At 39.3% G+C, this 24,756-nt stretch overlaps 1 protein-coding gene across 1 annotated transcript in view; it reads right to left on the minus strand.

Annotated features, from left to right (window-relative positions):
* The window catches only part of BMP6 (bone morphogenetic protein 6), a 245,037-nt gene extending 228,225 nt beyond the window's left edge, over positions 1–16,812 (minus strand). Inside the window, 2 exon segments of the mRNA XM_074208181.1 lie at positions 16,205–16,745; positions 16,747–16,812. Coding sequence (XP_074064282.1) covers positions 16,205–16,745; positions 16,747–16,812 — 607 coding nt within the window.
* Between the last annotated feature and the right edge of the window lie 7,944 nt (positions 16,813–24,756).

Consider the following 24,756-nt stretch of genomic DNA (forward strand, 5'->3'; position numbering starts at 1 on the left):
AATTAGAGGTAAGGTTGTTCAAACTGGTGAATAAGTCAGAATTTCAAATTTTCTTAGAATAACAAATAAATGGCTAACGAACTGTTCCTAAGTATGCCACCTTGCATTAAAGAGTCTAAAAGAATCTTTTGTATTTAACTCTGGATAGAGAAGTCCTGTAGTCAAGAAGATCTGAATTCAAATTCAACCTCAAATACTTAGTAGCTTTGTGACTCTAGTTAAGTCACTTAACCTCTTTCTACCTTAGTTTCTTCAGATGCAAAAGATGGATAATAATTGCAACTATCTCACAGAGTTGTTTTGAAAATCAAAAGGGATAATAAAAGTAAAGCACTTTGCAAATGTTACAACATTATGGAATGCTAGCTATTATCTAATATTAATAATTTCTTGAGCAATGGACTAGTGAAATAAATGAGGCACCAGATTTGTAAATGAGGAAAGCCTAGGTTCAAATCTCATCACTGACATTTCCTATGTGACACTAGACAAGTGGTTTAATTTCTTGGAGCTCAGATTTTTTTTTCCTGAAAAATAGGTTTGGGTTAAATTTATGATCCTATGATTCTTTTAAATAATTTAAATATTTGCCTAGTATTGCCCAGTATTAGCTACTTGTCCTGTTAATTTGCTTAGCAAATAATTTTCTTACTGGAAGCCCAAAGAGAAATCAATTCAAGTCTTATCTGAAATACCTGATTTCTGATTTATGGACTTCCCATAGAGGTTTTACCTACTATCTTTGGCATTCTTTACTTGAAGAGATCTGAAAGAATCCCTGACACTGCCTCTCGTAACAGTGAGATCTTTGTTTGAATTCTCCTAACTTAAAAGTTAAGGTTTTAAAAGTCTCACACAAACTCACTAAGGTAAATAGCCCACATTATGATTATGCTTTTAAAAAAACAGGTAAAGCAACTCAAACTGGGAAAAGGTTAAGTAACTAGCCCAATTGCCAACACTTGAATTCAGTTCCATTGTTGTTTTCCTTCCAATATGCCATGCTATATAAATCCATTTGACGTTTTAGAAAACTAGTGAAAATATTTTTATTACCCTCATGCCCCTGCCACAAAAATTCTAATAGTTTTAAGAAGTCAGGATTCCTACAATTCTTGTCCCTTCTTTAGCTTTTCTTTTTATTCTGCTCCTGAAATCCTGCAGAGCATGGATCAAGTAGAGCACTAGCTAGAGAGAAATTTAATCACTCATATCTCTGCCTGACTGATTGTCTAGGTACTATGGTGACAGACACCTCAAAGAAAGTATGTAGAGGAAAAGAGATTTTAAAATTCCTAGACTTTAAAAACCCAAGGAAACTTCTGATGGATTTGGTATCAGTACAGAGAAACACAGTATACAAACATATGCATTTAAATTTAAAATTGCATATTTGTACAACAGCAAGGCATCAAACATTATAAATTTTTTTAAATTTCATGTTAAAATCTCATGTTAAAAATGATACTTTATTATCTTCCAAAATTTCACATTTTATATTTGAGTATCTTTTATGGTTTCTTCCCATAAAATGTTGCAGATATGTTACTATTATCTGCTATTATATGAATATCCTTTCATTAAAATGGTAAGAACAAAATCATAAAGAAAAATAGAAATCCTCAGTTTAAACTAGCAAAATTTTTAAACAACAAAAAACACTGTCCAGTTAGAACATAGAGCTGAAAAAGACATGTAAGTCAGTCATTGAGAATATTCCTATAAGATTCATGAAAAGAAAGAGGAGGGAAAATATTTAACTTTGGAGATCAAGAAAACTCATTTCCAGGTTCTCTTTCTTCCCTGAATAGGGAAGTCCATTAAGACCAAGTTAGTTCCTACTTTGCTGATACACAAACCAGCATTTAAAAAAAAATGTTCATGTACAGGAAACAAACAAGACTGCAAATACAGGAACAACAATCAACAAAGGCAGATGTTTAAGGCTAGAAGTCACATTCTGAACAAGGTGAAAAGGGTAAATGGTAGCTACAGGAAAGTCATCATAATGAACACAGCAGTTATTAAAGTTCATTTGTTGGGGGAACTGCGGGGGAGTTTCACTGCGCAATTGCTTAGCAAAGCTTAATCTGGCCACAGATTTATGCTTGATATAGCTGAAAGATGGTGCAAAAACAAAAGTAAAGTCAGTGTACTGGGACACTGAACATTACAGTCCTCAGAAATCTCAATTTCTCTAACAGAATCCAGAGTTAAGGACTTATTCCTATCGGAGTCTGAAAGGCTCTCCTCCTTTAAAAGAGAAAAGCATTCTGAAAAAATGAATTAAACAAAGCCGGACACACAGCCTACATTTTCAATATCAGGATCATAGGGACACATAATGAAATTACCTTAATGTAATTTAAATATTGACTTTACCATATTCAAAATCTATTTAAAAATGGGTGATGGTACATTAAATTAAAAAGCTTTTGCATAGATAAAACCACTGTAACCAAGATCAAAAGAAATGTAGTAAATTGGGAAACAAGGACTCATTTCTAAAATATGCAGAGAACTGAGTCATATTTTAAAAAAACCATTCCCCAATTGACAAATTGTCAAAGGATATGCAAAGTCAATTTACAGATGAGGAGATCAAAGCAATCCATAGCCATATGAAAAATTGCTCTAAATCATTATTAGAGAAATGCAAATCAAAGTTTCTGAGGTACCACCTCACACCTCTCCGACTGGCCAATATGACCAGGAAGGATAATGATCATTGTTGGAAGGGTTGTGGGAAATCTGGGACACTATTATACTGTTGGTGGAGCTGTGAACTCATCCAACCTTTCTGGAAGGAAATTTGGAACTACGCCCAAAGGGCAACAAAAATGAGCATATCCTTTGATCCAGCAATACCACTACTGGTTCTATACCATGAAGAGATGATGAAAAAGAGTAAAAACATCACTTGTACAAAAATATTCATAGCAGCTCTGTTTGAAGTGGCAAAGAATTGGAAATTAAGTAAATGTCCTTCAATTGAGGAATGGCTTAGCAAACTGTGGTATATGTATGTCATGGAACACTATTGTTCTATTAGAAACCAAGAGGGATGGGATTTCAGGGAAGCCTGGAGGGATTTGCATGAACTAATGCTAAGTGAGATGAGCAGAACCAGAAAAATACTGTACACCCTATCAGCAACATGGGGGTGATGTTCAACCTTGATGGACTTGCTCGTTCCATCAGTGCAAAACAACCAAGGACAATTTTGGGCTGTCTGCAATGGAGAATACCATCTGTTTACAGATAAAGAGCTGTGGAGTTTGAATAAATTTCAAGGACTATTCCCTTTAATTTAGAACAAAAAACAGATATCTTATTGTCTGATCTTGTTATCTCTTATACTTTTTGTTTCTTCCTTAAGGATGTGATTTCTCTCTCATCACACTCAATTTGGATCAATGCACAACATGGAAACAAAATAAAGATTGACACATTGCTTTCCATGGGGGTGGGGTGGGGGGAGGGAAGTAAGATTGGGAGAAAAATTATAAAAATCAAATAAAATCTTTAAAAATAAAAAAAATTTAAAAAAAGTAAAAATGGGTGATAGAAGGAGAAGACGAAATTCTACACTCATAGGATGGCAGCTCAAATATCATTTCAGGCAAATTATTAAATAAAATTCATTTGTAGGGAAAAAGTTTTTTTGGAATAATAATCCAAAGGACAAAACATATCCATACATATACATGTATGTATATATATATATACATATATATATGTAAATATATGACTTTGCTATTATCTGTTTGTCTTTGGTAAAAATCACTTTTCTTCTGGTCCTCTGTTTCTCCATTTCCTCATCTATAAAATGAAGGATTAGACAAAATGACTTCTAAATCCCTTCCAGTTTATAACCTGAATTCTCCTGATAGAAAGGTGGAGAATGCAGAAAATCACACATGCTATCAGGTGTGTTTTAACTCTATCACTATTATAAAAGATGGTTCAAAGCTGTGATTGAAGGACCAATAGTTAGAAATGACTGATATAAAAACAAAAGATATCAACAAAACAATTAAAAATAAAGATTAACAAAAATCCAACAGTAGCATGTACCTTTGGGAAGGATTAAGATCTACTCTTTGTAGCAAAGCCACATTGTATTGATGACATATTTGGAAAACAATGGCCACTGAAGAGAAGTTAGTCTAGGAGTCTTAATCCTCAATTAATCAGAAGAATGGCTGCTATTAAGCCCAACAGGGTGTAGTAAATAATGAAAAACTTGAGAAAGTGGCCCTAACCTCCCATATTCATGATGAAAGCTTCTGAGACACAAGTGAAACTTCTTCTTTAGGCTACCCCATACCTATAACACTGTGGACCAAGGAGACTACTAAACAGGGAATTATCATGAATGGATGTAAGTGGGGCAGGTTTCCTTGTCCTCATTCAACTCTGCATGTGAGTTCATTTGGGAGGAGCAATATTATAAAGAAGAATTGAAGTTACCATGATCAAGATTATATGGTTTCAAGTCTCTGAAAGACCTAATTTGATTGTATATTATAAATACTTATTTCCTAAGAATTGTTCCCTCTACTACAATCTGCAATAAACCCATATCTAAGATGGGTGAGATTTTTAATGTAAGTTACTCTTGATTTTTGTTTTGTCATTTCAGTGTTCAATTCTTTATGAGCCTATTTAGTTGGGTTTTTTTAGATTTTTCAAGGCAACCACACAGCTAGGTAATTATTAAGTGTCTGAGGCCAGATTTGAACTCAGATACTCCTGACTCCAAGGTTGGTGCTCTATCCACTGCACCACCTAGCTGCCCAGGTTTTCTTTTTTTCCCCCAAAGATTTTATTTTATTTTTAGTTTTACAATTTTTTCCCCTAATCTTGCTTCCCTCCCCCCCACAGAAGGCAATTTGCCAGTCTATACATTGTTTCCATGTTATACATTGATCCAGATTGAATGTGATGAGAGAGAAATCATATCCTTAAGAAAAATAAAGTATAAGAAATAGCAAAATTATATAATAAGATAACGGGGTTTTTTTTCCTAAATTGAAGGTAATAAATTGTCTTTGGTCTTTGTTCAATTCTTTCTCTGGATACAGATGGTATTCTTCATTGCAGATAGCCCAAAACTGTCCGTGACTTTTGCACTGATGGAATGAGCAAGTCCATCAAGGTTGATCATCACCCTATTTGGGGTTTTTCTTGACAGAAGCAGAATGGTTTGCCATTTCCTTCTCTAATTAATTTTACAGATGATGAAAACTCAGGGTAAAGTGACTTACTGAGGGTCATACAGCTAAAAAACAGTGTCTAAGACCAGATTTAAAATAGAAAGAGTCTTCTTGACTTTAGATCCAGCATTCTATCCATTACTCCATCTAGCTGCTCCATAAGACACTTTAGGGATCTGAATCCAATCACTTTTTTGCCTTGATGTCTTTTATTTTGCTATTATTTGATATCTTTTTGTATCAATAAATTTTTTTGTTTCCTCTTCTAAACCTTACAGAGACAGGTGTCATGGGGGATAGAGTACTGGACCTGGATTCAGGAAGACCTAGTTCAAATCAAGTCTCAGAGATTCAGCAGCTTTGTAACTCTAGGCAACCTCTCCAAGTTACTTAACCTTAAACCTTCAGTTTCCTAACCTGTCAGATGAATCACATCCACCTACCAGGGTTGTTGAGGATAAAATGAGATATTTATAAAAGTTTTGAAAACCTCAAAATGCTATACAAATTCTAGTTGTTTTTATTATCACAATTATCATTATTATTGCTACTTCACTTATACATTAAAAATGGCATGAAAGTATATTCTTGATATCCTGCCTAATCCCCACAGTTTTTCCAAGAGTGCAATGTTAGGGTAAAATGGGGTGGTGAGGAGGTATTCTCTTCAAAAAAATTCAAAATATATCTTCCAGTGCCTTAAGAGTTCTAGAGGGAAGAGGGCTATTCCATGGAAGCATTATGTATTGGGTGATTTTTAGTTAAAAAAATGCTTGTTGACTGACCAGCTGCAGAACTGGGAACAGCATATGATCCCTCTAGCCACAGCTAACCTCTGACTTATCCTGTCCCCATCTAGTCACCAGATTTATTTATTATATTATATTATAAGACATGTCATATCATATTATGTTATATTACATTATATCACATCACATATCACATCATGTGATATCATATCACATCATATCTTATAATATAAGCTCAAACTGTCCTATACTATAAGACCCTCCCTGGCCTGATTATCATACTAGACCAAGGGTTATTAATCTTCTGTTCTTAAACTTGGTTTTTAAAAATAGCTTGATAACTTCATTTCATCATAATTGCTTTCCTTTGTAATTAATTGTATTTTATCTTAAGCATATAAAAACATAATTCTGAGAAGGGGTCTACACACTTTATCAAACTGCCAAAAAAGATTAAGAGGACCTAGACTTGATGGATGCATGAACTTGCATGTTTGGTACTTAAAAAATTCTCTAGGAAGTATTTTTTTCATATCAGAAGTGCCTTAAATACTTAACAAATTAAGCTACAGGAAATTCAGTGAAGCCATTTGCCAATTATAGCAAATGTATTTTCTCCTAATATAATGTTTTCTTTGTTTCAGACCCACTGATAAACTCTTTTGATAGTCATTTTCCTTGTGCTCCTTTCCCATGGTTTTCCTCACCATCTGAGCTATAAATATAGGATCTGAATCTGTGACTTCATGAATGAGGAAACTCCCTTTCCCAATACAGGAGAGCCCCTTCTCTGCAAGCTCTTGTCTTAATGAGTTGCCTAGAGCTCTAATGGATGATGTTTCTTGCCCAGGGTTGTCAGGAAGCCCAAAGAATCATGATTTCTAACCCAAGCCCCACTACCCCGCTTTTCAGGAAAACAGTTAAGAAAATTACTTAAAAGAATGATTTGGAGGCAGCTAGGTGATCCCAGTGGATGGAGCGCTGGCTTTCAAGTTAGAAGAACCTGGCTCAAAAAAATTATTTCAATTAACATTTCCACTATAGAAAACCTTGCAGAGAAATAAGTACCTAACCTGTAGCACCTATACAAATAAAATGATTCCTTATGAAAACATTTAACTTGGCCACAGGTTCTGATGCTTATTTCTTTAGGGTCTATCCTCCCTAGGTCTCAGTTTCTTTATCTGTAAACTAATACAATCATACTAGATGGTCTATAAGGTACATTCTGGTTCTAGCTCTAGTTCTATGAGTTGGTGATCCAAGCTCCAATATTTGCTGAAGCAAATGCTTTATGTGGATAATGCTTATGGAATCTGGCTTGAGGAGAAGCTTTAATGGAGCATAAGAATATAGATAAGCACTCTGTGGGACTTTAAAGGCTGAGGGCACTAATTTTTTTTTTAAACTGAGTCTACATTTCAAAATTATTGGCTTTCCTTTGATACAAAAATGTCACTGTTGCTAGCATAAGGGGAATAAAGTTAATTCCCCATTGAAAAAAGGGGAAAGGAATGTCTTTACAAACACACACACACACAAACACACACACAAATACACACACACACACACACACACACACACACACACACATACACACACACACTAACAAAGCCAAAAAGAGAATAGATCAAGAAACCTCCTTAAGCTATTATTATTATGATTATTGACTAAGACTCAAAATAAAAACTTAAAATGGAACAAAGAAAGAAGAAAAAAAATTCCTGGAGAAAGGAAGATATTTAAAAAGCAATTAATTGATTGGAAGGAATAAAAATTGGAATGTAATAGCTGCACAGAAATTTCCCAAAGACAGAAAATTATATTCAACAAAAATTTATTTAAATTCCTGAAAAAGGCGCTGTGATAGACCCAGAGGTTCCAAAAAACAAAAACAAGGTGTCCTTGCCTTCCAGAAGTTTATATTCTATAGGAAAAGGTGGCCTTCTCTAAATAATAGGAGATAACACTCTCTCAAAAGAACAAAGTTGTTGTCTGAACAGGTTATAAACCCATGGGGAGATCAGGTTGGGGAAGAAGGGATAATAGCTTTTTACAAGTATGGGATATTAGACATATTCATTTTTGTAACCTTAGAGAGTGTCTGTATTTGTTTCTATTCCTTGTCAAAAGATAATTTTTCTTATCTTTCAGTGATGTCCATCACTGATAGCTAGAATTATTTCTTTTTCTATTTTCAAGTGGTTTCATTGTAGAATACTTTTCAGAGTTCTTAGTCTACTTGGGTGTCATGGACTTCTCTGGTAGTCTGGAGATGCCTATGAACTCTGAATAATGTTTTAAATGCATAAAATATATAGGATTACATAAGAAACCAAGACTAATTAAAGTGAAGATGTAATTTTTTTTTCCTATTCAAGTATGAAGACCTCTTAAAAAATTCTTTGGAATCCAGACTAAAAACTGTTATTTTAGAAGCTCCTTCTTGTCTCCAATCCATCCTATACATGGTGGCTAAACTGATATACCTAAAACAGGACTCCCACCCTCAGTCCCAACCTTAAGAGAGTGATTCCTCATCTCTGGGAGAAAACACAAACTCTTCTCTTTGGCTCATAAAGCCCTTCACTATCTGGTTCTAGCCTATATTTGCTAGTTTAAAATACTTTACTCCCCTTCCCTTACTCTGTACCTTAGTTCCAGGTAAACAGACCTATTTAACACTTCCTGTGCCTGACATCCTATTACCCATCTCTTGACTTTCCATAGACTGCTGACTCCCATGCTTGAACTCCCTTTGCACCTCTTAAAATCTCAATTTTCTGTAAAATTCAATTCAAGTGCTTTTTTTTCTAGGAAATCTAGCTTGATCCTTTCCCCTGAAATAACTTTATATGGATATTTTAAATTTAATTGTCTTTCTTCCTTCCTTTCTTTCTCTCTTTTTTTTTCTTTCTCTCTTTCTTCTGGAAAAGGTGACTTAAGTGACTTTCATAGGATCACCCAGCTAGTAAGTGTCAAATATCTGAGGTCATATTTGAATTCAGAACTCAACTCCAGGGCTCTAGCCACTGTCACCTAGTTACCCCTACATTTAATCTTTAAATATGCTTTGTCTCAAAAGAATCTAAGCTCCTTAAAGACACTACTTCCATTTTTATCTTTGAATTTCAAATACCTAGCACAATACGGACCACATAGAAGGATTTATTGAATTGAATTGAATTGAATTGAATTGTATTTAAAGCAGAGAGAATCTTTATTTCTTTGAGGTTATACTTATTCTTCAAGGATTTAGCCCTTGAGTTGGAAGAGATGACTGTGACTCAGCAAGTCTTAAAGGGATTTTTCCCTATTACAATTTCATTCTTAAAAGGACAACCAAAGGAAACACCTTCTGAGATCTAAACAATGCTATCTGCTTGCCCTTTGATCTTAGTTTAAGAACATTACGTACATCTGTGGGATTTTTTTTAATGCCACTGACTTTTGCATTTAATATTTAGGAGAGTAGAAAGTACTTAGGAGTGTGTTTCACCTCCCATTTCAAATCATATTTCCATAAGCCAATTTTCCATTTTAACAATAAGTAACATATAAATTTAATTTTATTATCTGTGATTATTTGCCTCATTCTTGCCTCAAGTCTATTTCTTAGAAACTCAACTAAAGGAACTATTTCAAAACTCAACTCATGTCACCTTCTCCATTAAGCCTTTCCTAATCCCTTCAATTACTATTGCCTGCCTTTTCTCTTCAATGCCATTCCCCATCACTTTAAATTTATTGTATATATGTGTGTATATATATATATATATATACATATATATATATACATATATACATACATATATATATATATATGTATGTATATATGTATATATATATATATTGTCTCCCTGTATAGAACATAAGCACTTTGAGGGCAGGAATTATTTCATTTTTCTCTTTGTGTCCCAATGCCTACCATAGTTCTTGCACATATAAATCATTAATAAATGTTTGTTCATCAATTGATTAGTAACTAAGTTGAAACAATTTAGATGAAAAAAATGTGTAACTAAGTTGAAGTTGAAGCAATTTAGATGAAAAAATGTGTAAAAGTCAAAGTCTGGGCAAAAATTGTGCTTGGTTATAAACATGAATAGTGAAAATTCTGCTTCAGGTTTTCTTCTATTTTAATTCCCAAGAGTGAGATTATGTCCAGAAGATTGCCAGTATTTACAGCACAATAAGTTTCTTGTTGCTTTTCCTGAGAAAGAGAAGACAATGATTTTCTCAGTTCTTTGTTAATATCTCTCTATATACATTAACACCTCATTAATTCAAATTAAGGAAAGGGAAGGACCAGCTCAAATGAAGGATGCCTGAATTTTTATTATTTTCATGTGCAGTTTATCCACTGAAATCCTACTCTGATGTCTTTTCATAATGAAGCATAATGATTATTCCTGACTGGAAAGAAGAATCAGAGTATAAATTATTTTGAGTCCTACCAAATTTGGAAAAGCTTCAAGAATCCAATATATTCCAAATCAAGCTAATCCAATTCAATCCTTCAAGTTCTTATGTATAAAGGCACTCTGCTGAATGCTGTGACCAGGAAGACAAAATGAGAAATAGTGCCTGCCCTTGAGGAGCTTATAAACTACTAAGACTAGGAACACACATTTGTCAAAAGACTAGTCTAACATTGTTTGGATAGGCTCATTACCAGGACATAAACCACAGACTGACAATTGTCTTTTGTCTGTAACAACACTTTAAATTGTTTGCTAAATGAAGAAGGGGTTGCCATCTCTATGGTAGTGAGAGTATCTACACTAATAAAAATGTAAATGTTTTAAAATAAGCTCGGGAAAGTATATATTATATTATAAACTAAAGGAAATATAAATCCAAATATATAAAAAATGATTCATAATAAATAACATCTTAATTAACATATAACAATATACCAAAAGTATGTATCACTCAGCAAGCATCTAAAGCATGTCTAAACATTGTGAACAAGGCCCTGAATTTCTTCATTTACTTTGAAACTTTCATGCAGGAAAAATAGCAAGTCCCATGTATTTTATCAAAAAAAAAATTAAATCAGTGGTATATGTAAACATCAGCTCTAGACTGATATTTGCCTGTACTTTGATAAGGTCAACTAAAACCACAGAGGGCAAAAGACAGTCTGTTTTCCCTGGTAAAGAGAGTGCATTCTAGAAAAACCAAAGACAGGAAGGCAGATTATTTGGGCTGCCAAAAAAGATTCTTAGCATCAGAAAACAAATGGAAAACAGCTCTGATTGAATTGAGGCTCATGTTCACGCATACATGCATACATGCATGGGCATACACCTTATACAGACTCACAGCAGTAGCAACAGCAAACATCAGGGGCCAAGTTGCTGTAAGTACTCGAATCACTATAAATGTTCATTCTGTTCATTCATGAAGAATTTGAAACAATCAACATAAATAACAATGAGCTGGCTTTAATGACCGGTAGTTCAGATGTGAGAGAAAGTTTTCTCTTGTTGATTCATACTTCCTGATGGTAGTCCTAGATGAAAGGCCTCAGTGTTACTTAAATGTATTTCATGAGTAAATCCTCTGTTTTACAAAAGATTCATGTCTACAACTATGTAACCATTTTCCTTTGTGCTTCTCCTTCTCCAGTGCCAAGAACATAATTAATAAATGCTTGTTAACTGACTCTTAATAAAATGTTTAACCCATTGAGTTCTAAATATGTGCCAAAAGCAACAGTATAGGACCTGATTTTCCTGTGATTTTTAGTGAGAGATGTCATTTAACTACAGCCATCAAAGAAATCACGAGCAGAAAATCGGGGATATGCTCTTCAAATCCTCAATCTGAAAATACAAGTAATAAAAATCATAAACAATAGCTAGCATCTATGGAGCTCTTTAAGATTTCAAAATACTTTAAAAGTTATCCTATTTAATTAACATTGTTGGTGGAGCTGTGAATTTATCCAACCTTTCTGGAGAGAAATTTGGAATTATGCTCTCAAAGGGCAACAAAAATGTTCATACCCTTTGATCCAGCAATACCACTACCAGGTCTATACCCTGAAGAGATTATGAAAAAAGGTAAAAACATCACTTGTACAAAAACATTCATAGCAGCCCTGTTTGTGGTGGCAAAGAACTGGAAATCAAGTAAATGTCCTTCAATTGGTGAATGGCTTAGCAAACTGTGGTATATGTATGTCATGGAACACTATTGTTCTATTAGAAACCAGGAGGGATGGGAATTCAGGGAAACCTGGAAAGATTTACACAAACTGATGCTGAGTGAGATGAGCAGAACCAGAAAAACACTGTACACCCTAACAGCAACATGGGGGTGATGATCAACTTTGATGGACTTGCTCATTCTATCAGTGCAACACTCAGGGATAATTCTGGGCTATCTGGGATGGAGAATACCATCTGTATCCAGAGAAAGAATTGTGGAGTTTGAACAAAGACCAAAGATTATTATCTTCAATTTAGGAGGGAAAAAAACCCATTATCTTATTTTGTAATTTTGCTATCTCTTACACTTTATTTTTCTTCCTTAAGGATATGATTTCTCTCTCATCACATTCAACTTAGGTCAATGTATACATAAAAACAATGTAAAGACTAACAGACTGCCTTCGGGGGGGGGGGGGGGGAAGCAAGAATGGGGGAAAAATTGTAAAACTCAGAATAAATAAAATCTTTCTTTTAAAAAAAAGTTATCCTATTTGATCTTCAGATCAAAGCTAGGAGGTAGGTGCTAAAACTATCCCTAGTTTACAGATGAGGAAACTATATCTGAAATAGGATTGCGCTCCTAGTTTTCCTGATTCCAATTCCAGCACTGTATGTACTTCAGCACTCTTCCTCAACTAAGGTCAAAGGATTATAGATTTAGAGTTGGGAGGGATCTCAGAGATCATCTAATCCAATCTTCTTTAAAGATGAGGAAAATGAAGCTTGGGAAGGTGAGATAATTTGTTTAAAGTTACATAGATAATAAGGTGATAGAGCTGGGATTTAAAATGAGTCCCTGAGTTTGACTCCAAATCCTACATTCTTCCACTGAACCACTGTAACTTACCTTCTTTATGTCCATGAAGACCACAGTCTACTACTTTACCTCTTAGGATAAGGTCTCATTTTAGCACTTCAAGAATCTGTGACTTTATGAGTTTGGGGACCCCTAACAATGCTGCATATCATTTGATCTTCATAGGCTGCTGTAATTGGAAAAAAAAATACTGCCTTGTGCTCAACCCTCTGGAAATGGCCTTTCCTTGAACTTAATAAACACACTTTTTAAAATCAGGTTCCTACTAGAAATTTTTCCAGTTTCATAGGACTTGCCAACCTAGGACTCTGCAGGTGTAACGAAGTGTAGGTCACCTCAGTGCCACAAGTAAGACTTTATTGGAGGCTGCCTAAGTTAAAATTGATTTCTGAAGCTTGGTTGAAAACTGGGGAAGTAGTTAGAAACCTGTCATACATTTACCTAAAAGTAATTCTAGTCTATCTCCATGTGTATTAAATAAAAGGAATGCCTAGTAGTTTGATTGAAGGGTCCCAATCAGAATTCCCTACTTTAATATCTCCTTTCTGTTATCATATACTTGATGATACCATCAAAGATTGAGATTTATTCCTCTACATTTTTACAAGTCCTCTCTGAAGTTGTAAATATTTCTCCAAGTTGTAAACTCATGGAGATAATAAGGACAACCTCATCCGTGTAGAAATTGGACATAGGGATAGGTCCTTGAAAAACAAAAGACGGGAGCTTTCTTTTTGCTATCTTCATACATACACACACACACACACACACACACACACACACACACACACACACAATTGTTAGAGTACTTTCTTCTCAAATCATCTTCCTTTTTCTATCTGTGCACATTCTGTAACCCCAGGAGAATGTACAGTTCTTTAAGAACAGTCTATTTCTATTGTTTCTTAATGTCCTTTGTATTCGTAGTGTTTAGCACAGGTTCCTGCCCTCAATATTCACTAAGAAAGTGTTTGTGACTGAACTTGAGCAAAGAGGTTGTAGGAAATCATTAAACAAGATAAAAATAAAAAAGATTTGTCCATTTCTGAGTCTTGCCTAGGGCTAGCTTAGTCTCAATCAATAAGCAAATCAATGTAATGGATATAGAGCAATTTTTCCTTAAGCAGTTTCTTATATAGTCCTTAGATGAATATTACAGGTTTCATTACTATTGTTATTGACAGAAAGGGAATCTAGAACCTTCTCCATTCCAGCTGGGGAATGGGATTGTACTCAAAAAAGCAACTAGACATTTTTCCCAATGACCTGTGGATTAACTTGTGCTTTTTGGATATGCCCAGGATAGAAGGGGGGTATTAAGTGAGGGAGAGGAAGCAGGGGAGGCAGGACAAGGAACAGTATTGGCCTGATGCCCCTGGAACCATTCCTTAGTGGCCTGGAATCATGAGAATTTGTCCAGCCTGCTTCATGGAGGTAGTCCAACCCTGGTTTTGGCTGCCATCATTTGTGAGAATTCCTGCCCAATCAAAATCCCTGGATACCAAAGTTGCAAGGCAGACCCTGAAGTATTCCGCATTGGCAAGGTTGGCAGGCTCTGAGGCTGCACCTGCTATGAGATTTTGTTTTGTAAGTTATTAAGAAACCAGTCCACCTTTCCATCTCTGGGTCCATCCTCTCCTGCCCCCCTCAAAAAAGCAACAGAAGCAACAACAACCTGAAGGCATGTTTGTGAATCACTTTTAAATTCAATTGTGAGGAACTAGCTATTTCACTTGGAGAGTTCTTCAAGCCAGCAATGCCCTTAAAGTGACAAGGTTTTGGGTTTTTTTTTTTTTGCTTTGTTTTGTCTTTGGATGACTTTTCTGCATGGCATTTAAGGAACATGCCTATCTTTGTGTTATCTATTCTATCTACCATATCTTGGAATCTAGAAGGCATCCATTCTAGCAAAGTATTTTTTTTTAATGTATGAACAGTAGATTCTGGAGTCGCTAAAGACCATCCTATTTTCTCTTGAAATGATTTTGTATCATACCATATTGACAAAGTAGCACATTCCACATGGGAAAAGGAGGGAGAAAGACCTGAGTAAGTCAATATACTGAGAATGTATTAGGCATATATTAGGAATATTCATTCGGAGAGAAAAAAACCTTAATCTCATCTTCATTTATAAGTAAGGAAACTTTGAGAAACTGAATGAACTATCCCAGTTTGCAGAATAAGTTAGTAGATCTAGATTTTAAATCTCATTGTTTTCCTCAAGCAACACTGTGATATTGCTGAAGCCCTCTTCAATCTCTTCCCAACTTTTTGTTTTCATCTTTTCAATCTTTCTGAATGAGTTGAAACCACCAAACACTGATTTCAACATTATGACTAACAATATTCAGGATTATATATGAATGCTACCACAGAATTCTCTCTAGGGCCCCTGACAACAGAAGATCCATTCACTACAGATACCCTACAAAAGTGTTCCCAACAATTCTCAACAGGGTCCCAACTTGCATTCATCTCTTTTTTTTTGTCTTCCTTTCTAACCCCCCCCCCCCAGCCCCTATTCTTTTGGTAGATTCTACAAATTTGAAGCTTTAATACTATAAGAGTTAAGAGTCATAGGGTAGCTTAGAAGGCAACAATATCATTTGGATGTTAGAAGCTGCCCTGATTTTCTATCTACAGCTCTAGGCTTTTTATTTTTCCTCGAGCAGGTTAAACAAGGTCGATGCTCCAGTGAGAAGGGCCCTGAATATGCCCCGACTCCTTGGGGATACTTGACAATCCAGTTCTCAAAGCGGTGACAGAGAGAAGCACCAAGATGCTCTCCTTTAAGCAACTTCTAAGCACCGCGTTATCCGTGCAAAAGTGAGGGGATAAGGGAAGGAAACGGGAACTCCACAAGTTACCCCGATCATTCCTTTCCCTATAACCAAGAGCACACAGCTCTGAGAAAGCTCCGTGACCTCCGGGAAACCTGCCCGTCCCAGCGGCTCAGGGCCGTACAGGTGGCGGAGCGGCCAACACACCTGCCTGAGCCGGCTCCCGACAGGGGCTCCCAAGACTGTCGGGGAGAGCTCGGGTTTGGAGACTGGGGGGATCTCGGAGATGATCCCCCCTCATCTTACAGGGGGAAAGTGGGGCCCCGAGGGGAGGAGGGATGCGCTCGGCTCTGGGCAGCCGGCGGGGGCAGAGCCGGGGTATCGCCCCCCTACCCCGTGGGGCGCGGATCCTTACCCAGGTTGACAAAGCTCATGACCATGTCCGCGTCGTTGAGGAAGGCGCTGTCCTGCGCGCTGGCCAGCGGGGCCGCCTCGCCGCCGCCTCCGGGACCCGGGGCCGCGGCCGGGGCCCGCCGCTGGGACCAGCCCTTCGGGGCGCCCCCGGCTCGGGCCGGGGGCTCCTCGGGCGGCCCCTCTGCCCGCTCTTCGCCCGCGGACAGGGCGTTGTACAGATCCAGCATGAAGAGCGGAGCCGAGTTGAGCCTGCCGGGGGGCAGCGGCGGCGGCGGCGGCGGGCCGGGCCGGCTCTGCGGAGGGGGCGGCGGCGGCGCCGGCGGCTGCAGCCCGTGCAGAGGCCGCGGCCGGTGGGGCAGCCCCAGCACCGACAGGATCTCCTTCTGCATCTCCCGCTTCTCGTGCGTCTTGAGCCTCCGGTAGAGGAAGGCGGAGGAGGGGGCTCCAGGGCTAGGGTCCCCGCCGCCGCCCCTCGCCAGCGGCGCCCCCCCGGTGGCGGCGGCGGCGGCGGCGGGCAGCAGGGGCGGCACCGGCGGGGGGGCAGCAGCAGCCGCACAGGAGCCCCCACCAGCAGCATAGCCACTGCACCCTCCGCCCCGGCGGCGGCATCCCCCGCCCGCCCGGCGCCCCCGGCGGACTCGGCCCCCGGAGGCCGGGCGGCGGGAGGAGGAGAGGAGGAGGAGGAGGAGGAGGAGGAGGAGGAGGAGAGGAGGAGGAGTGCGGGGAGCCGCTGGCGGGCCTCTCGGGGACCCCCTCCGCCCGCCCGCCCGCTGCCGCGCGCTTCCCCTTCCTGGACCTCAGGCTTTATCTCGCATGGTCCTCAGCTCCCCCGCTTGCCCAGGTTGGGGGGCGGGGGAAGGGGCAGCAGGAGGGAGGGTCAAGGGGCGAGTCGCGATCGCCCCAGGTGAGCGGCGCCTAGCGCCCGGCGCCCCCGGGCCCGGCTGCCCGCGCGCCCCCCACGGCCCGCCGCCGCCCGGCCTTGGCCCCCCCGCCGGCCCGCCGCACGCACACAAACACATGCACGTGCGCCGGCCCGGCTCGGCCCGGAGGGGCGCGCGGGGAGGCTGCCCGGCGGCTGGGCGTCCCTCGGCAGGGCCGGCGGCGGCTCAGGGGCGCGGGGCGGCCCCCCGCATCCCGGCCGCCAGGCGCCGCGCCGCGCTCGGGACCAGCCTCGGGACTTGTGGAAACGGAGACGCGGCGAGCAGGGCAAGCGGGGGGCGCGGCCGGGCCGCTCCACGGGGGCCAACTTTTCCCCTTCACTCGGGGGATTCTCCTGATGCCCCGGCCCCGGGCGAAGCCGCCAGCCTCCTCCGGCCCGGGCTCAAGGTGCGGACGCGAAAGCCCCGCACGGGAAAGGGGTGCGAGGGGAGGCCCGCGTGGTGGGAAGGAGCGTCAGGGCCGGGCCGGTCCGCCGGGGCGCCCCTCTCTGCCCGCCGGCCGCGCCGCGCAGCATTGACTCCCGGCCGCGAGCCCTCTCAGGTACCACACTCCAGCGCCGGGGCGCCCCGCCCCCCCGGGAGCGACACGAACGGCAGCCAATGGCAAGCCCCCGCCGCCCCGGATTTAAATAGGCGCCCCGCCCGGCCGCCTCGCCCACCAGAGAGGCGTTGCCTCGGCGCTGCCCGCTGCGGGGCTGCCCGCTGCGGGGCCGCCCGCTTAGGCGCCGCAGCCCGGGCCCCGCAAGCCGCTGAAGAGCCAGCGCCGCGTGTTCTGGAGCCCCCCCCGAGCCCCCCGCCCACGCCGGGGCACGAGCTCCGCACCGCCCGCTTCAAGATCAGCTAAAAGGCGTTCACTCTGGGGCGGCTGGAGGCGCGGTGGTCGGAGCACCAGCCCGGACTCAGGAGGACCTGAGTTCAAATGCGGCCTCAGACGCTTAGGAATGACCTAGCTGGGTGGCCTTGGGCGAGCCCCTTCACCCCATTGCCTTGTAAAAACTAAAGAAAGAAAAAGGTATTAACTCCTAAACTAGGCAGGAAACCCATCCAAGTTCTGAATCAAAGATTAAACTAGGAAGAGCAGCAGAAAACGGTCATTTTCTTCTTTGGTGCTTCTTTTAGTTTCTCTTTTTTTTATGTAAACTAGGCGTTTAACTGACACGTGGCTTTTAAAAGACAGCTGGAAGTGAAGACACACCCTCTGAGGAAGCTGCTTACAGGCTTGTTACAGAAAACGATAAATGTAAACCAGACCCTGCCTTTCCACGGTTTGGGGCCTATTGTTTTGGTTTGGCTTTCCCCTGGTCTCCACCACCACCACCACTCTCCTTATGCTGTCAAGCAACGGGGTGGGGGTGGGGGGGGGGACTGCCCTTGGTCCTTTGGATTGTTACCACCCTGGAGGACTCGGGAGTGTTTGAGACATTTCATCAGGTTAAGAATTTTTCATCTGCCAACAGTTTACGTTAATTGAAAATATGTTGGAATAGGGTAGCTCAGTTGTTCCCCCTATAATTATGAAGACGAATGCTGTGATTGAACCATTCCTATATTTAGTTCCGTTCAATTTGACACACATTAAATGTCTATCCTATCCAACACACTGTGATAGTGACTGGGATAAAAAGAACAGACATAAAATTACAAGCTAAAAATAACAAAAAGAGAAAGATAGCCCAAGGTCCCTTCTCAAGGAGCTTATCATTTGGTGGATATTAATCTTCAAAATTAGTACTTGATTTAATACATCAGTAAGATGTGGTTTTTCTCTGTGTAGATACTATTGAATGCCCATGACAGCCCTTCTATATCTGAGTAGATTAATTTCTAGAAACCCCTCATCATCTCCAGATAGACATTTGGAAGATAAACCTCTCTGAATTTACTAAAAGCTTATCTTCAAAGCTGTGAAATTTTTCCATTTTAGTAGGAACTAAAAGAACTTATAGAAAGTCTGCTAGTCTATTCCCCTCCTTTTATTGAGGAGAAAACTGAGGCTAAGTTTAAGTGATTTGCCCAGAGTCACATAGCTAAGACATATCTGAGGCAGGATTCAACCCTAGCCATTCCCATCTCCAAAATAAACATTTTACCAAACTGCCATGTTGTTGTTCAGTTGTTCCTGATTCTTCTGGACTCCATTGGGAGTGATTTGCCATTTCCATCTACAGATGAGAAACTGAGGCAAAAAGGGTTAAGTGACTTTATCAGGGTTTCACAACTAGTTAAATGTCTGAGGCCAGATTTGAACTGAGGAAGCTAAATATTCCTGACTCCAGAACCAGCACTCTATCCACTGTGTCACCTAGCTGCCGCCATCCATTATGCCACAGCTTTTGAGAACTCAGGTTTTCTATGGGGCACTAGAGTGGATCATTAGTGGAAAATTAAGAATAACTAGTGGTTTTTAAAGGAATCATAATCCATTTTTGGAGAAATGCCTATACTTTTTCTCACATGGGAAATCCATATGCCAGAGAAGTCACAAGATCTATCATATCCGAATAGGTTCTTATTTCTTCTTAAGACCACTAAACACAGAATATAATGTAAACACAAAAAGAATATAATTATGAGAGGGAGTATGTTGTAGTAGAAATTGTATTGTCCAGAGGTAAAACATTTGAGTTTGAATCAATGTCTTCCTGATAAAGAACATCAGGGAGGTGATGCCAAGACAAACACATGAATTGGATTTGAGTGAGGGGGTGGCTGTGCTAAGTCACAAGTCTCACTTTCTCCTCCAGAGCCATCTGGATCTAGTGGTCAGATATTAATCAGGATGACTGAAGATGGAAAAGGGTAAAGTCACTTATCTACAGTTTCTTTATCTGTAAAATGGAGGTAATAGTATTTGTATTATGTACTTCACATACTTCTTGTAAATAAAGTGCTTTGCAAGTTTTATAGTGCTAAATCACCATGCTAAATTTGAACATCTTTATAAGATGACAGAACAAAATCACTCCAGAAGTATAAAATGCTTTATTTTGTTTGTATCTGGGGTAACAATTACATTGTCAATGGATAAATAGAACTGACCCAGAATCTGCCTGAATGCACCTCACTTTCAGACTGGTTTTCTTATATTACAATTGTCATTTTTTTTTTGTTACTTTATATGAATGTGAAATTTTCCATGTGTAGCCATGACCACTTAAGTTTGGTAAATATGAGCATAGTTTCGGTTCAAGTCATCTGAAGTGATGAGATACCTGCTTGGTATAACTTTCTACTCTTTTAGCAGTGACTTCACCATTATATCATGATGTTTCCTCCAAACAAAATTGTGCATCAAGTGCATCAAGTAACAGGCCAAAAATATTTGGCAGAGAAAAGTGAGTGATGGTTCATCATTCTAGACACTAGAACCTCCCACTTGAAATGTTTTCTCAAGTGGAAGCTCTAGCTATAACTTAGACCAGGTTCTACACTTGGGAAATCAGTATGGTTATTATGATAATCTTTTACTCTTTTGAATATCCTATAGCCATCTGTCTTGTTCAGGCCAAAGCAGTCAGCCTCAGTGGAGAGTAGTCCCTCATCACCAAGGTGATAATTCATAAAAGTTAAGATCACTTCTAATTGTTTAAAAAATAATCTGATTCTCTCCACTATAGACTCCCTCCCCATACTAAGCCAAGATTCCTCTCAGCAGTTGGTTCAATAAATATGGAATAATGACAAAATATAATAAAAGTTAAGATCACTTTCTAACTGAAAATTAAACTCTGACACAAACTTTTAAATAGTAGAGTACTTTTCATCATTTAAGTCTCAACATTTTTTAGAAGTTCCATCACAGGGCAGCTAGGTGGTACAGTGGATAGAGCACCAGCCCTGGAGTCAGGAGTACCTGAGTTCAAATTTGACCTCAGACACTTAATAATTACCTAGCTGTGTGGCCTTGGGCAAGCCACTTAACCCCATTGCCTTGCAAAAAAAAAAAAAAACCTAAAAAAAGTTCCATCATCTGAAATATTATTGTGTTGTAAGAAAAGAGGAATTTTAGAAATACCTAGGAAGACTTATATGAACTGATGCTAAGTGAAGAGAGTAAAACCAGAACAATCTATGTAATGGGAGCAATATCGTAAAGAGAATCAACTATGAAGAACTTAGTAATTTTTCAATATAATGATCTACCACAATTCCAAAGAACCTGTGATATAAAATGCTATCTAGAGACCTGATGAATTAAGAGTGCAGACTGAAGCGTATTTTCTTTTTTCTCTCTCTCTCTTTTTCAAAACTTGGCCAATGTGGAAATTTACCTTGCATGACTTCATATGTACAATGGGTGTCGGATTTCTTATCTTCTCAAATATATGGGGGAGGGGTAGAGGAAAGGAGAGAATTTAGAACCTAAAATAAAAATTAAAAAAATTTAAAAGTCCCATCACCAGTTTCTTCTCTAGAACTGCTAAGTGCATGTAGCTCTAATGGTACTAGACCTCTAAGTCTCCTCCTTACCTTGGTAGGTCATTTAATACCTGGTAGGTCATTTAATCTCTCTCATCTTTAAAATGAAGGACCTGGACCAGATGCTATCTAGATCCTATGAATCCAAGATCATTAATATCAACAAATGCACACAGTTGAGAATCTCCTCTAATTGCTTCCTCTTTCCTCCCACATCCTCCCTGGGAAATTTTTTTGAGTAGACCATCACCCAAATCTGAAATGTCCATCCTCAAATCTTGTTTCAGGTGCTACTTATTGCTATCTGAGGCCTTTCCTGACTCCCAACTGTTAGTATCACCCAATAATCTTATTATATTTCATAGGTCTTTATAGATATACCTGTCATTGCTCCCAATGCTTCTTGGAGGCATGAGTCATTGCTTTATTGTTTCTAGATTGCCAATATCTGCATTACCTTCAAAGTAGGTACTTCATAAATACTTAATGACTGATTAAAGTGAGATAAGAAAACTTTAATAAATGGCAACTTTAAAGATAACACAATAGAAAATTGTCCTGAAGATTCTGTACTGGTTTGCCTCCATCTCATTTTACGGATGAGGAAACTGAGTTAAGTCAAGTCTTCCTGACTATAGACCTCAAGCTCTCTCTACCATGCCACCTAGCTGCCCTAGGCTTTGTAGACCTCCCATTATATAGAAAAATCTTGGAGACACTCCTAGTAGAGGCTGTTTTACAGAAATCCAAATCTCCAAATATGTTAAATGCTTCCTTTGATGGGTCATCTCAAAGAGCTTGCTGTTGGAACTGTATCCCTTAACAGTTCGAAACATCTGGGATATGTGATATCAAATGTGAAATAGAGACTTAAGAAATGGTTTTTAAGATGGTTATGGCTAACCCTCTGCTGATGTGTCTCTGAAATCTTTACTAGTCTGTTCTTTGGATGATAGATACACTCAGTGTCTGTTGCTGAGCTTGCATTAAAAGCCTTTTCAGATTGGTAAAGTTAAGAAGTTTTACATGCCAGGGTTTGTGAATAACCTACAAGAATAAACTTTCTGTCATGACAAGGAATCAGAACAAAACTTTACCCAAGAGATCTTTTATCATATGAGGCAGAATAGTACACAGAGTCAGACACACTATAACTAAACATCTGGACAATAATGAAGAACCAGATCACTGAAAGAATTTGTTCATAAAAATAAAATAATGAGTCTATCACACACACACACACACACACACACACACACACACACACAAACACCCTATCCCAGTTCCCTGTAAGGTGTATACTTAAATATGACGTGCATAAAAACATTTCATATATATATATATATATATATATATTGTTCACATAAGAGGTAGTATAACAAATGATATGTGCATAAAAACATATTTTTACATATATTGTTCACATAAGAGGCGGTGTAACATTGAAAAGAAACCTGGCTTTGGAGGCAGGAAGATCTGAAAAAAAGTCTCACTTCCATCACTTACTAGATGTAACCCTGTGCAAGTCACCTACTCCCCCACCCCCGAACCCCCAAGCAGCACTCTAAATCTATGAATTGCAGATAAGGCAGTGACCTGCATTGATAGAGGAAGATCTCCCTACACTGGTAAAATTATTTAAAATTAGCCATACAATGTGTTAAAGTGACAGATGATGAGAGATTTACAGTCTAAATTTACAACAGAGGGAGATGGAGAAAAACTCTCAGGGCAGAAGTGTTGAAGAGAAGTGTTGCTGTTAATTTTTTTTTTAAGTACAGGTGTTACTGGTAAGAAATGTGATGTCTTTAGTTGAGTTAAGGGGAACTATGAGGTTTGTGCTTAATCTACCATATGACAGAAATGGCTCCTCAAGATCTCCCAAAAAAGTCAGGTTTGATAAAAAAAATATGTGAATGGAACTTGGATGTCCAAAAGATGATAGATTTAGAGCTGAACATGTAATATCAGATGTGAAGATCAAAAACCCTATGTGCCTTAAGAAATGGTTTTTTCATAAGATGGTCATGGCTAACCCTCTGCTGATGAGCCTCTGAAAACTTTGTTAGTCTGTTCCTTGGATGATAGATACACTTGCTATCTGTTGCTGAGTTTGCATTTAAAGTCTTTTCAGCTTGGTAAAGTTAAGAAGTCTTACCTGCTATGTTTTGTGAATAGTCATATAGATAAGGAAACTGAGGTCGGGAGAGATTAGAAAATTTGTCCAAGGTGATCATTGGTTCTAAGTAGTGGAGATGGCGTTTGATCTTAAATTTTATGACTCTATAGTTATCATTTCTGTTGGGTTGGATGAAATGGAGAGGGAAAAAAATCCAACTGTGGGACAACAAAAGAGAATAACGGAAAATCATATAGTTTTCTATTAAATCCGACAGTCCTGATAAAGTACTCTACTTTCCCTCCCACCTGCAGATATCAACATCCTTTTTCATTTCCTGTGACAGCTGTTGCAGGTCAAGAAAGAAATACTCACAGGATTAGGGACAAGGACAAAGGATAGGGAAGGCAGCAAGTCTTGATGGCTAATAACTTGGTGTAAAAGCTACACATTCTAATGATCAACCAGAAAAAAAAAGTAGTGTTGTGACACAGAGTTTAAAACAATGAAGTAGAAAGTAGAAAGGCTTAGTTTTTCACCAGTTCCTTAAAATTACATGAAAATCTGCACAGTTGTGGATATGCAGATTTGAAGTGAATTTGACTATTGACTACTTGACTAATGGGCAAGGATAGGGAGGGTCCAGAAAAGGGGTTGGGGTGGGGGGAGGAGAGGAATAGATGGAAGAGAAAATAAAAGCATGTTTTAATTAAAGTTTTCTGGGGCATCTCTAGTAATCTTGTTCTTCTCCCAAATCTTCCAGAGCTAATAAAAACTCTAAGAATAATAATATTAACTAGCATTTATATAATCCTCTAATGTTAGCAAAGCATTGTACACAGGCTATTTCATTTGACCTTCCCAACAACCAGTGATCCAGGTGCTATTATTATCCTCATTTTGTAGATGGGAAAACTGAGACCTGAGAGAGATTATTTGCCCAGAATCACACAACTAGTATGTATCTAAGGTGAAATTTTAAATGGTCTCCCTAACTTATAATCCCCAAGTCAGCATTTTACCCACTGCACATCTAATGAGCCTAGATGTTTAAAACCACTCTCCCTCTTCTCCTCA

The sequence above is a fragment of the Macrotis lagotis genome, chromosome X, assembly GCF_037893015.1.
Source record: "Macrotis lagotis isolate mMagLag1 chromosome X, bilby.v1.9.chrom.fasta, whole genome shotgun sequence".
Classification (NCBI taxonomy): domain Eukaryota; kingdom Metazoa; phylum Chordata; class Mammalia; order Peramelemorphia; family Peramelidae; genus Macrotis; species Macrotis lagotis.